This window comes from Mauremys mutica, chromosome 1 (assembly GCF_020497125.1).
Source record: "Mauremys mutica isolate MM-2020 ecotype Southern chromosome 1, ASM2049712v1, whole genome shotgun sequence".
In the NCBI taxonomy this organism is placed as follows: Eukaryota; Metazoa; Chordata; order Testudines; family Geoemydidae; genus Mauremys; species Mauremys mutica.
In genome coordinates this window covers 209842816-209857775 of record NC_059072.1, presented here as the reverse complement: position 1 = coordinate 209857775, position 14960 = coordinate 209842816, and the positions used below count along the sequence as shown (strand labels likewise).

Here is a 14960-nt window from a genome sequence, read left to right as displayed (position 1 = left end):
CTCAGGATGTCTTGGTTGTGGAAACTGTAAAATGACAACAAGTACTGTATAAATGACCATCCAATTGGGAAACTATTCTCTTCTAACTGGTCAGAAGACCATTCCTCTTACGCTTGGCTCCTTTTTGATTGACCTTCCATTTTGTGGCTTGGAAGCTATCTCTGAAATGTTTCTGGAGAATGTTTCGCTTGCACTGAATTTCTATCATCATCCCTGGAGATATTCTTTTATTCTGAAGCTAACTGAATGCAAAGAAGTAGAAATAGTAAAGGAATGACACAAATACACATTCTAGAATTCTCTGCTTCTCCAGTGCCCGTCCCAAGCTGTGTCATTGGTATTACTTAGGGAATAGCAGAAAATGTGATTCCTGGTTATTGTGGCTCACTTCTTTGTTACATTGTGCCTCTGTGTTACAGGCTTATTGAGAAGACGAGTGGAGCAATTAAAGATTTAAAAACAGACCTCTACAAATATTTGCTCTAATGTAAGGTATTGAATTACCTCGTATGATTCATGGTCTAAGGTCTCCACAATGACATTTTCACCTGACTGATCAATGCGGACTACAGGTTTCTCTAGCTTCACTCGGCCTCCCAAGCGTTCCATTAACTTCTCACTAATCTGACCAGAACCTCCAACAAACTTCCTCTCCTGGAAGAGAAAAAGAGACAGTTCAACAATGTGAGATGGACAAACTTGGTTTGGATAAAATAAGAATTATATAGAACTTTTGCTCTCAACACTCAAAATAAACCCAACTCCTTTTTGACCTTTTGGAAAGTTAGGTGACTTAATTTGGAGACCGTATTCCTAGTATTTTTTTCCCTTTTGAGAGCAGAGACCTCTGAGCTTGCTGGGTCTGTTCACCAATGGGACCAAAAGTGCCAGAAATCTCATGAGAAAGCGGTTCTCATGTGACTTCCAAACCAATCCTGGAGATCCCAGAGGTTCAGCTAAGGTTTGGGTAAGCATTCGAACTTGCGAATGCTCAGCTGAAGTCAGTCTCATCCTTTTTGGAGGTCTGCCCACCAGTAATAGTAACGATTGCCATAATTATACATAAACAAGCTATAAAAAGCAAGTAGCATGGGCCTGAAATCTGCCTGTAGTATTAATTATAACTAGAAATTTTTAAAAAACCCTGTCTCACATATATCAGAGGTGAGCCAAATAGGTTCATTTCAATATAGCGGAGTGCAATTAAATGTACATTCATTTTGTGCAAGAACATTAGCTGATTCTTCCTTTTCTTCATGTGTGTTACTTGCATTAAATACATCACTTTGCACACATTTTAGGATTATATAACACATAAATACAAGCATTTATCTTCATCAGAGTGCTCTGACAGTCTTATCAACTACAAACATTGGAAATATTTGATTTTAGTCACCCAGCTATTGGTAGGGTTGTGTTTCAGATATTAGTCTGTATCTATCTAGGCACTTTTGCAGTTCCCATCACCTTGCACTACTTAAGTACCTCTCATATATTTAGCCTATGAGGACAGGAAGTATTACTAATATTCTCATTTTTCATAGGATGAACTAAGTGAAAGGGGGTGATCTGCCCAAAGTTAGAGTCAGGAATTGAACCCAAATCTCCTGATCCCCAGTGCAGTGCCTGAACCACAAGAATGGCCTTCCACATTGATACAACCTGAACCCTATTAATACTGAAATCAATGGCACCTATTGTTTCTATGTAAAGTAAAAACTATGAGAGTTTGGCTGCCCTGTTAATGCAGCAGTGAACAGTGTCTACATGATTCTTGTCCTTCCTTTTAAAAACAAACAAAATAAACAAGTTTAAAGGGCTTCTGCCAAGAAGCATGCTATGTTCTTCCAAAGATAAGAGCTGACGGCTTACTGTACCTGCCCACCGTTGGTGGTGGAGAATATCCTGCCTGTTCCCCCGCACTGCTTCACGTACCACAGGAACCAGAGAGCAGAGACCTCGTGAGGCTCAGAGGTGACATCCACATTCACAAACAGTGTTGCAAACCTCTTACTAGCACTGCACATGGGATCAAAGTAAAGATAGTATGTTACTATAAAAGCAGTAAGATGATATCCATCGCCTAGTCCTGTTCTCTAGCAACAGCGAAAGAAAGGAGCCTCGCAATCCTCCTCTGACAGTGATGTTAACAGGTATTTTGCCCTCAACTTCAGTGGGACCAGGAATGGCCCGTGGTAATTAAAATAATTGCTCTTATACAGTGCTTTACACAGGAGAATTTCAAAAGAGCTTGCCAAAAATTAATTAAGCCCTACAACATCCCAGTGAGGTTAGTATTATCCCTGTTTTAAAGTGGCTAAGTGACCTTTTCTGGGTGACACACTCCACGGGAGATTATATTTTCTTCTGCTAACATTTGGAGACAATTATCAGTCATTCAAGGTTCTGGGAACAATGGAGCAAGGCCGGACAGCTCTAATGGGCTTTGAAGCTCTGCATGTCAGCTACCTAGTCCTCCAATCCTACCCCCTCCCCCGCCCCCCTGTGTCACCCATGAGACCTGCAGTCCTTTCTGCTGCAGACTGTACCTGTCTCCCCGCTCCTTCAGCCAGCCACAGTCTCCTCCACTGTATAAGCTTCGAACCCTTCAGGAATAGGGGAGTTTATGAGGACAGTAAAGCTCAGCAGAGACTGTGAGAGAAGGTCCAGGTGGGTGGTGATCATTCTCATTCTCTTGTTCTGTCCACATTTTGGATGGATTGCCATCCAGCTGCCTCCTCCTCTGCCCTTTTAAGAGTAGCAGCATGCAGGAAATCAGTCAGAATTCCGCTTTATGGGGACACACAGAACAAAGAAACGGCCTGGGGGGAGTTGGGAAAAAAGCAGAATGGCGAGCAGGCCTTGAGCAGAATCGGTACAGATTTATGAGGCAGATTGACAATAAAGGAGAAATCGTGATGCTATTTGCACAGCCATGTAACTATGTTGTGCAACGGACCCTGGCATGTGCAATGGCCTCTGCTGATGAGCATACATGTAGAAAAGTGTCACAACTAAAAGTGGGCTGTGTCTGATGTTTGATAGTTGTTTTCTCTCTTACTCTTTGTGCTTTGATTTAAGAGATGTCAAATCTACTGAGAATTATTACAGATGAAAGATCTGTACAAGGTTTCAGGATGGGTTAAAAGATGTGTGAATACAGGCAGGAGTAAACATTCTCTCACTGAATTTCAGTTACTCCCTCTATCCTCACATTGCACATCTGTATAGGTGTATTAAAGCCATGGGAAGGAAGTCCCATGTCTTCCAAGCAGAAGATACTCATTTTAGCTGTGTAACCCCAAATGGGTCTCCGCGGTTACTGCTTTTGTCAACTGCCTCCCAGCAAATAACCTCCAAAGCCAGTAAAAAATCCTGGTTTTAAACTATTTTCTCTTTTGTTTAGTCAAACATTTTTAAAGCAAAAAAGGCTTTTAAAAAATAAAAGCATTTAAGCAAGTTTAAATTCAATTCTTCACAGTTTTAATTCTTCACAAAAACAGCATCTTCTTTATCTGCTTAATGAACAGACATTTCCACAGAAGCAAAAGGCTAAGAACAGAGTTGCCCTCTAGGGAGGCTTGACCTTTGATCTGCTTTTATGAATGTCCTTGACAGCCCGGGAATATTTGTATATGGGCAACCACGGCAATAGCAACACTACAATTTGATATGCAGGATCATTTGCATGTTTTGACCACCATATTTCAGTTATTTATCAGCATCTTAACTGGGTGCCCAGTGCTCGCCAATAAAGGAAGCAATAAAAGAAGTAATCCTGTAGAGACGAGTGGGGGATTTTTTTAGTGCTATGTGATACTTTAAGCTATTGATTAGATACTTGTCCATGATATAGCCATGTCATTGAAAAGAAAGCCTTTCTGGAGGCAGCAATTCAACAAAGATGAAACCCGGCATTTCAGTTTAGTAGAAAGATTCCTTGTGCCAGTATTGTTATAATCCTTTATTATAATAAGTTACTATATAGCTTTGAGAAGATTAGATGTGTGGGAGTGTTGGGCTCTGAAGCTTTTTGAAGTAGTGATTGATCACCCCTGCTAATGTGATACTACCACATGTGTGCATGTTTAGCGTCTTCATACTATTTCCTCTCTGTTAGCCACTGAGAAATTGCATGCAATCTGTGCCTATAAAGATTATACCTCTCTTCCTTTAGAGCCATAAAAAGGTTATGATGAAACAGGCGTTTATTCAGTTCTTATTTACATATATTGTAAATATGATCAGCTCTGAAAGCTGATTATTCCTCCATTATATTTAATGGAGGAATAAATACATGTATATTAATATTTTACAGACATATAATACTTTTAGGCAATGATCTAATTTTTCCATAATATTTTGCCATTTTCCTATTATTTTTGCTATTTTAGCGCCACAATGTCATCTATTATTTCATATGGAAATGGCTATTTGGTTTCAATCATTAGCACACAATGCTATTTCAGCATGACATGCCAAACTAAAGCAAATCTGCACAATCTGTCAGACAAAAGGAAAGAATGGAGGATTACCCTTCTGGACCATTGCATTCTAGGGATAGGAAAACTGCTATGGCATGTAACCTAACTTTTGATTGCACATGGCAGATCAAGTTTAGATGCACATATGAAATCTGAAAAGCATCTTGGAATTAAGACAGGCTGACAACTACGTCAAAATTCAGATAAAATGTCAAGTCATATTCCATCACAGATTAGAAAGATGTGACTCTCCTTGCCTGGCGCTGTACGATATTGTGCAAGATTGTACAGGGTCTCATTTCCAATTTAAGAGGCTGGATCACCTATAACTATGTATATCAAAGATGTCTGAGCTACACCATGCATTAACAAACACTATGCTGAAGTTACCTACCAAAGATTTTGAAAATGCACATTGCCCAGTTCAAGTAACATTTCATTCATTCTTATTCTGTTTCAGTTGTCATGGATGATGCTACCAATGAGAAACTCTTTGAAGGCCTTTATGCCATAGTATACGCTACTGGATACCTGAATGCTTTTCTTACAGACAGTACAAACACAATTAAGTCAGTAGCATTTACTGTTGTTGCTCAAACTTGTTCTCCATAGAATCTATCTATAATGGTTTATTCCCTTCAGGACTTCCTTCGGCAAGGTCTATGGATAACCGATTGCAGTACGGTTCGATGCCTTAGGATTTTGTTATTTATGTTACATTTCCAAAGGCACAAATAAAGGCAAAAACCATAGGAAGGTTTTGGACAACAGCCTGTTGCAACTGTATTGGGTGGAAGACTAGGGTAGGAATTTCACCCATTCACAGTGAGCATGTGGCCACCAGTGCCTGGTTGAAGCTTAGAAAGAACATTAAGTGTCCATTTTATAAGTGAAAGGTAGCAAATCACTTCCTTTAGCTTAAGCAGGCACAGGTCTGTGTTTCTAGAGCTGTAGGCTCATCCTGGTTCTAGCTCCTGAGTGTAGTTTATTAGTAATTCTGATAGTGTACTTGTAGAAATGGCAGCTCCACGCTATAATTTTCTTATGTATGACAAAATCTAGTCAAACTGTTCTTGAGTTACAGGTGAAATAAAAATTCATGTGCTGTATGCATAACAACAAGCAGTATTATCAGTACCTCCATGCTATATACGGTACAGTGGTAACAAAAGGGGCCACTTGGGTGTTCAGGTAATTCAGTCGCAGTCTCAGGACTGTATACTGAATTCTTACATGCGTCTGATGAAGTGGGTATTCACCCATGAAACCTTATGCTCCAATACATCTGTTAGTCTTAAAGGTGCCACAGGACTCTTTGTTGCTTTTTACAGATCCAGACTGTAATGGCTACCCCTCTGATACTTGAATTCTTATAGTGATTGTAGAAAATCAGCTACCTAACACTAAATAATTATCTCATCAAAAGTTCAGTACAGGAACCTGGCTACACCAGAGTATATCTGTTTTATTGTCAAACATTCAGAACTTCTGAGTAAACCAATTACAAAATCAGAGTCTTGTTAAATCTTCTGTCATCTGACTGGAAGCATTACACTAGACTAACCAAAAAGCAAATAATCTTTTTGTCCACAAAAACTATTTACAAGAACAACAGAAAAGCTACAAATTTGCCACCATGAAGCAATACCACTATGAAGATTCAAGTCTGTAATTGCTTTGTGCTGTTTATTTGCTCTTAAAACTACGGTATCCCTAGCTGCTATGCTGCCAGATTAAATTCCAGAATTTAAGGGTGCTGCTAGCTATCAATAGATATCGAAGAACTACGTATCTGAGAACTTAACTATCTCTGATTTCTGGAATGCCCAAGATACATACAACATAATTTCCAAGTTTAGTGCATGAGGCAAGCAGATATTTTTCAAGTTCCAGAGTAGTAGTCGTGTTAGTCTGTATCCACAAAAAGAATCGGAGTACTTGTGGCACCTTAGAGACTAATACATTTATTGTAGCATAAGCTTTCAGAAGTGAGCTGTAGCCCACGAAAGCTTATGCTACAATAAATTTGTTAGTCTCTAAGGTGCCACAAGTACTCCTGTTCTTTTTTGCAGATATTTTTCAGTTCGTCCAAACAGGCCTGATACAGAGACAGCTGAATCCAGTTATAAGCAGGTCATCAGCAAATGAAATAAATTAGTATATAACAAGCAGAGATGTTACCCATGGTTCCAATGCTAGCAAACATTATGTTTTCATCTGACCTTTATTTGAGTTAAAATAACATATGGAAAATAATGGGATGCACTGTGTATTTGCTCAGTTATTATAGTTATCAAACCTGATCACTATTTAGAACCCTCTGCTTTTCTTCCCAGTGAAGTGAACTTTGAAGGTCATATTGATGAGGATGAGCCATGGACGTTCAAGCGTAAGTGTCACGCCAAGGCAGTATTTGGATGGAATGCCTCCAGAGGGAAACATCAAGTGCTGCAAGACGTGCTACTGGTGATTTGGTTGGTGTGTGTCTCTCTCTCTCTCTCTCTCTCTCTCTCACTCTCACTCTCTCTCTCTCTCTCTCTCTCAGAGTTAGCACTGATTCAATGCCCCATCATAATGTCAGTGAACACTGTATTGCTGGAAGTTTTGTCTTTCAGATTAAGATGTAAAACCAATATCCTGTTCATCTGTGGTCATTAAACCTCTTGGCGTATTTTGCAAAAGTAGTGTTAGCTGTGGTCAAATTTCTCCTGGCACTTTCAATGGGACATTGTATTCCTCACTTCCTGTACTTAGCTTTGCTCTGCACAGTTTTGCCTGCAGCACTATCCAACTATAACCTCTTATACACTTTAATATTAAAGTGATTCTTACTTTGTCCAACAAACTTTGTCGATGAAATCTTGCATAGACATTTTGTCCCATTCTTCTGCATGTGGTGCCTTCCATGGGGCTTCATTAGGAATCTATGACAAAATAAGAACAGTGAATGTTCAGTAACAAAATTGCACACTGTGACTATGTCTTCACTACATACACTAGACTGGCACAGCTACATTGTGCAGCTATGCTGGCACAACCCCATAGCGTAGACGCAGCACACACGGACAGAAAGGATTTTTCTGTTTGTGCAGGAACACCACCTCCCTGAATGGATGCATTCTTCCATCAACACACTATGATTTTTTTTCAGGAATTGTCTTAATGATATAAAGGACGGGACTAGAAAAATGATCCAGAAATTATGCTTTCCCAGATTTATACCAATCATTTTTATTGGGACAAAAGGTTTCTTCTCAGCACTTACCTGAGCTTTCTATTCCAGATAAGATTATTTCTATTTTAACTTTATAGGCAGAATTCTTACATACATTTTCAGTGAGAACACTTAGCACAAAATTCTGCTTTTCTGAAAAACACCAGCCTTTCTCCCATTTACAATAGTAAACTTGTCTCTTAACACAGACTAATTTTTAACTGTCAATTGATTTCACATTAAAATTAGAAGATACTGACTGTGATTTAAGACTCATTTTTAAAACAAACCGTTTAAAGAAAAGACATATTTGAATAATTTTCTCTGATCAGTACAAATTTTTGCTATTATTTTTAGTATTATTTATTCTATAAACATTGAGGGGCTTTTTAAAGGCAAGAGAGCAACTCTTATGGGTAGAAAAAAATATCTGAGAAGAGAGTCAGTCTTAGAAACCGAGTAATAAAACATGTATTATTTTGGGGGCACTAATTCAGTTTCAATCATAACAATGCAAGACCACAGTTACAAGCTCACCTGCACTACAGAATGCTGTTAAATGTTCTTGCTGGAAATTTACACAAGTTCTAAACAGAAATAAAGTGGATTTAGCAGAAGATTTAAAAAAAAATAGACTAAAATGTTGCCTAGTGAGGTAAAATGTTGTGCTGGAGCGAAGTGTGCAATTCTATAGCTCCCCTGTTTATGTTTTGAAGAACTGGCACTTTCCTTTTTAAACACTCCTAGCTCAACAGTATAGTGAGAACTAGTGTACATCACCTTTAACACATACTTAGCTGGTCAAGTTAGTTAAAGCCTCTGGGGAAGGAGTTTAGTATATGTTAAAGGCACTGTGCCTTGCCTACACAAGGCTATTAAGACATGTTAGTTAGTATGTGTCATTTAATATGTGCTAACATCACACCTTTGAATCTCATACAAGGGCTAACTGAATTGGAGACTCTACACACCTCCTTTCCCATTTCATCCATCGTCCTCCACAGATTGTTGAAATCTAAGATGACAAAAGGGTTCCACATAGCAGGAAATGCACCCTTAAAGGGATAACTTTTACCCTAAAAGAAAAAAAAAAGCATAATCAGAATACAATTTTTAAAACTACTAATTCACTTGAATGACCACAACCTCAATGTACATAAGTTAGTACCCAAGACTTAAACAGTCACCAGACAGCTCCAACCAGTACACATAATAGTAATCATGTGACAGATTAGTTAATCTGCTGCACAGGAGAGTAGAATTAATAGGAAGAACAAATAATAAGAATGCTATAGCCTTGTATCTTTAAAAGCTGAGTAAGTAGGTTTTAGACTGACACCTCCAACCAAGACAAAAAGTAAGGTGGTAAAGGCCAGCACAAAAAGCAGGCAGCTTTGGAGTGTTGGCATTTATTTGGGGTGATCAGTTTTGTACTGAATATTTACGTTTTATTACATTTTCTTTCCTGAATGAGATTGAAAAAAATACTATATTGTTATTCATTTTAAAATCAAAGCAAAGTGACTGTGATAGGAAGACTATCTTGGCCATAGCTCAGAGGTTTTCCTGAAACAAACACAACAATTTATAGTTTCAAAAAGACTAATTAGAAAGGTAGCATTTGTGAATCATTAATCTTTATTAGCCATCCATATTTTCCACAATATTTTTGGTATATATACGTATCATGGAGATAGGCTAACCAGTATGGAAGTCATTATTTCTTGGGCTGTATAAATATTAGATTTTGCATGTAGTTATTACTATGAATTAAGGAAGGCTGGCTTCATGGAAGGAGTGAGAAGATGGCTAATTTGTAGGTACTATTTTGTTTGCAGGGGATTTCCCTGGTTGTTTTTGTGGCTGGCAGACTTGATAGCTTTGTGAAGCTACTAAAAGTCACTGACCTTTCTTACTCCTTTCCCAAAAAACACATTCCAGGGCCTACTGAGAATATTCTCTGGTAAGAACACTACAGGTTATTTAATGTTGCAGGAATATACAGCCTTGGTGGGGAAAAAAATCACTCTCATGAATTTAAGATGGTATTGCAGCAACAGGAATGCAATGGATATAATATTAAATTGTAATAAACATTTCATACAGTGTCTCACAAAATGATTACTGGAAACAAATTCAAATTGACTTATATATAAGCATTATAAAACAATTAAAATGTTAAGAAATGGATAACAATAAACAACAATGTATCATGTTGAGAAGAATCTATTGGATTGTTGTATGCAGCAGTCTTAGGCCTGGTTTTATTTAACCTCTTTATCAGCAGTCCGGAAGAGGGGATAAGATGCAAATTAGTTAAATCTGCAGCTGTTGCAGACACCAGAGGGTGCAGCAACACAACACAACACAAAGGGATCCTGAGAGATTAGAAAAGTGGGATGGAAATAAAGTGAAATACAACCTTGAAAAAACACAAGCTAACAACCTTTGAGGGAAATCTAATTCAAAGGGAGGGAGCTACTTAGAAAGCAGTAATGTCAAAAACAAACCAAAGGGTGATACTAATAGCAAATTGCAAATCAATTTGTAATGAGATAGAGCAATAAAAGACACAATGCCATTTTGGATAAGATGAAAGAGAGACTGTTTTCGGTACAGTGTTTGTCAGGACACAGAGAGCCTAGTGGAAGACAGCTGGGAAGGCTTGTAAGCAAAACCAAAGCAATACAGATAGGAGGAAAACAGTGGAAGGAGTTTTGGTTTTTTTTATTTTATTTTACATATGGACATAACAGTTATTACTAGGGATGCCTGAGAACATCATGTCCTTTCACAGTAACTTGCCATGTGAGGAATTTGTTGTCAAAAAATGCTGTTTCATCAAAGCCAAAATGTTTTGCAAAGACATGTCAGTTTTGATGAAGTTTGTGTTAAAAAGGTTGCTGAGCTCCAGGGTGGATTGTCCAGTCACTTCCAGAGAAAAAGAGAGAGACTCTGATGGAAAACTTGACCTTTTCAACCTGAAAACTGTTGTTTCAATGCCGGTTTATTTCATGAAAACATTTATAAGGTTTTGATTTTATTCCAAAGGGAAACAAAATAAAAAATTTTGGTGGTGACTGGAGGACAACAATTCCATTTTGTGGTAATCTTTGAGGTTTCAACATTTGTTTTCTTTCTGCACCGTAATTGGCTGAAGTTGAACCTGGGCAAGAATGAGATGATGCTCAAGAGGGAAACACTTGGAAGATCTAACTCCCACTACCACCTTGCCCTTCATTGAAGGAGTCTGTCCTTAGATTATCAAATCTTTCCACGATTTAGGGAGGCTCCTATCCCATTGTAAAATGTTGCAGTTGCAATCAGTCCTCCTGCAAGTTTAGCAAAGAGGAGACTGCTGAGTAGAGTGTTCTCCATAAAGAGTTGTTGTTTTTTGCACGGGCTTGCTTTAAGCCATGAGGATACATTTTCAGACTCCTAACTATATACATGAAATTATAATCTATAACCTTACTACAACATTACTGTAACAATTACTATAACAATGATGCTCAGTGCATTACGAGCCTTCCGAAGACACCCAACATGACAAACTTTGCATTGGATACCAAACAATCATTTTATAAAGATGAACATGGGTGTGTAGGGTGTTCCCCTGAGGTACAGAGCATCACAGTAAGTTTATGCATTTTTTTTAAAAATCCACCATTGGCCAGACACAAGATCCTGGATTAGATGGACCTTTGGTTTATACTGCTACAATTGTTAATTGTTCCTTTGAGGTGGGATACATCTTTGAGTTTTGCAGGAAAATTAGCGTAGCTACAAGAAAGTTGCACTATTACATAAACTAGGTGTCACAGGGTGGCTGGCCCCTGTAAATGAAGTAGGTCCAGTTCCCTTGTGCCAGAACAAGTATTCCCTGTTTGGCCAGTTGAGAGGGTGGGGCAGATGCTGTGGGCTATGAAGGATGAGGAAGAGAAGCAACGAGAGGATGTCCCAGTGACTCTGAGCAGACTGGCTCGGTCAGGGGCAGGTGAGAGTTGCCAGAGAGCAGGGGACTGGAGGAGTCCCAGAAAGAAACAGAAGGTGGTTCCTGCGAGAAGGCTGAAGGCAGCAAGAGGGGTTTGCTGGCTGGCGTCCCCAAACCAGAGAGCCAGGGCTGGGGAACTGAAGGCAGGAAGAGCGAAGGGAACGGCCTGCTGGCTCTAAGCCAGAGCCAAGGGCAAGAGAGTTCTGAAGGCAGGGGAGCAGCAGAGGCGCTTACACGCTGACATTGCCAGATTTGGAGAGCAGGATCCATAGGAACGGTAAGAGGACCTGGGGGAGTAATGGATGCTCCCCAGGCAAGTTCCCGCTGGAAAGAGCAGGGTTGCCCTCCAGCTGGATGGCTGGGGTGGTTGTCATGGGACAAGGACAGGAGAGGACTGCACTGAAGAGCCAGGGTGTGGTGAGAGATGCCAAGGCGGTGTGTTGCATGTATTGTTTGGCTTATGCTGGAGGAATTCTGGACTATGGGACTTTCGTTATGACTTGTGTGCACAGGACTCTTGTAATAAATGAACCCAACAAGGACTATATTTATACTTGGGAAGATGCTTTGGACTATTTTTGGGGAATCTGAAGGAGGGAAAATGAGGCAGGCGTACTTATGCCGCAGCCTGAAGCAGGAGGGCGTTCCAGGAGAGGTGCCCAGTGACACTAGACAACGCTTTTCGTCCAAAGAAGCTGCATTTGAAACATGTTGACAATTTCTTTTAGCCTCTCAGGAAAGGCTAATGCCAAGCATTATGGCTATTAATAAATAATTTTTACAGCAGTGAAGACAAACTTGACTGTGAGCCTAAACGATTTTGGAATGGTGGGGCTACATTTCACAAGTGTAAATCTTGTACCCGTCTTCCCTAAGAAAGTGTAAAACTGTTCTGTTTCAAGTACCTTACATTTTCCAGGCCTACAAGCATGAAACACACATGCATGCCGTGCTTGAAAAGAAAACCAAGACAGAAGCAGACAGCATTCTCTTTATTCTAATTATTGATTTTGTTCTGTGCTTCCTTCTCCACCTGAGGCACTTCTGTGTGAGTTATCCCCTCTGAATTAACTCAAGTCTCATGAGTTCCCTATAATACTTCTGCTGACTAACAATACACTTAAAATATTCTTGTTTTGGTATTCTTCTTACTCTTTTATTGCATTTGAACTGCAGAAAGGGAGAACTCAGACGTGTCTCCTGTGCAGAAAACTGTGATGCCTGATTTCTTATATAGCACCAGGGTCTTCCAGTCTGGATAAAGAACAACAATTCTAGAACTAAAGATGCCTTGGATGCAAGCTATGTAAACATATGTGTAAGCCATGCCTGCTCAGTATGGCACTCTGCCCCTGTCTAGTAGTGGCTAGGCCAGATAGAACAATCACTGAGACTGTTACAGCCCTAGCTAAGAGAAATGTATCTTCTAGCTCTGCCAGTAGGGGCTTATGCATTAAGATCAAGAGGTCCTAGGTTTGAACCCTACTGCCAACAACCCACCCAAGGGTGTTAGCATTACATGTACACTGCTATAGTCATTCTAGTTTTACTTTACCATGTAGGGCCATGACTACTGATGCCAAAGGCTTTCCAAAGAAAGGCCAGGCCCACTAATGAAAATCATGTGCCAGAATGTGCAAACTTTTTACCTCTTTCCATTTCTTTATATATAACCATATGATCAAGTCAGACTGGCATCGGAAATATAACTTTAAATGTTACTCCAGCTGCGTATTTAATTTCACTTCTCAACATCAGTACCAAAATGCCCAAAGGCATGGATTTTCAAAGGCATTTTATTCGTAACTTCACTTGTGATTTTGCCAAAAACAGAGCCCCAGAGAGAATAGCAGAAGCTGGACCTGCTTCAGGATAGGACTCTTGGCTGCTTTGAAAGGTTGATGCCATGTTATACAATACCAGAGGATGTTGAAGAGACTGACTGCACAAAGGGCAAATTGATGTAACAAAACCAGGCAAACCATCAAACTTAGACACAAACAAAAAGAGCACCAAAGAGCTTAAGGTAAAGTCTCACCAGATATTACAACCCCAACCAGGGCTCTAAAAGGAAATTATTCCATGCATCTGCTTTGGAAAATACCATTACAAATAATGCCTTGCTTAGCTAATATAAGGGCTATCGGTGTCAGCCTCCCGTGCACACCCATTCTTAGATTATATTAAACCCATGGCACAAAAAGAGAAAATTGTAGTCATGATAGAACCATAGAAATGTAGCACAGCCACAGTAGGGATTGCCTGAACTGCGGGTGCAGAGGTTGTGTTCCAGGTGCTTTCTCCTGGGATCAAACAGAGAGAGAGAGAAAGAGAGAGCATGGAGCCATAAGTCTGCCCTTCCCCCACATGCCAAACAGCAGAGCTTGCAGGTTACAAGGGAGAGTAATGGGAGGGTTTTCTATTGCACCCCACAAAGCGGTGTTGCCTACTACTGTCCCCTTCCAGCAGCTAGGGGACCCCGAATGAAACTATGCATCTCTGAGGCACAATGCCTCCTGGTGCTTATGCACCACCCCTACCAAGAGTAGAGTGTTAAAGAATGATGAAGCAGCCCTTTGTCTGTAAGATATTAGAAGTGGAAGCCGTGTCCCCCATTCGTCTGTAAAACACCATAACCATTTATCTTAACTAAAAATAATCTGTTCTTATTTTAAGACAGTGGTTTTCAACCTGTGGTCTGCGGACTCGGGGGGTTCACAGACTATATCTAAGATTTCCAAAAGGGGTCTGTATCCCCATTTGGAATGTTTTAGCGGTCCACAAATGAAAAAAGGTTGAAAACCACTGCTCTAAGAAATTGCATGTAATGTGCAAAGCATTCTCTGCATCATGCTACCAGAGTTATTCCTTTAGCTAAACCGTCTCAACCCTGGAGACATAGGTTCTAATCCCACCACAAATGTCACCCTATAAATTGATTCATTGCTATGTATGTTTGTAAGTATGTGGTGCCCTGTACTGATTTACAGCATGTGCACAATTATACCAGTTCTCTTCCCTACTTAAAAATGAGTGATGTCTGATACAGCAAGGAACAAAGCAGGGGCAGCTCTAGGTATTTTGCCGCCCCAAGCACGGCAAGCAGGCTGCCTTCAGCGGCTTGCCTGCGGGAGGTCCTCGGTCCCGCAGATTCGGCGGCATGCCTGCGGGAGGTCCGGACCAGCAAATCCTTCGCAGGCATGCCACCGAAGGCAGCCTGCCTGCCGCCCTCGCGGCGACCAGCAGAGCGCCCCCCGTGGCTTGCCGC

At 40.2% G+C, this 14960-nt stretch overlaps 1 protein-coding gene across 1 annotated transcript in view; it reads right to left on the bottom strand.

Annotated features, from left to right (window-relative positions):
• The window catches only part of LOC123362239 (amine oxidase [flavin-containing] B-like), a 75800-nt gene that overhangs the window by 15782 nt on the left and 45058 nt on the right, over window positions 1–14960 (bottom strand). Inside the window, exons 4-7 of the mRNA XM_045002653.1 lie at window positions 8670–8774; window positions 7317–7408; window positions 1878–2019; window positions 505–654 (exon numbers count right to left, since the gene is read on the bottom strand). Of these exons, the coding sequence (XP_044858588.1) occupies window positions 505–654; window positions 1878–2019; window positions 7317–7408; window positions 8670–8774 (489 nt within the window). The remainder of the gene's footprint in view (window positions 1–504; window positions 655–1877; window positions 2020–7316; window positions 7409–8669; window positions 8775–14960) is intronic.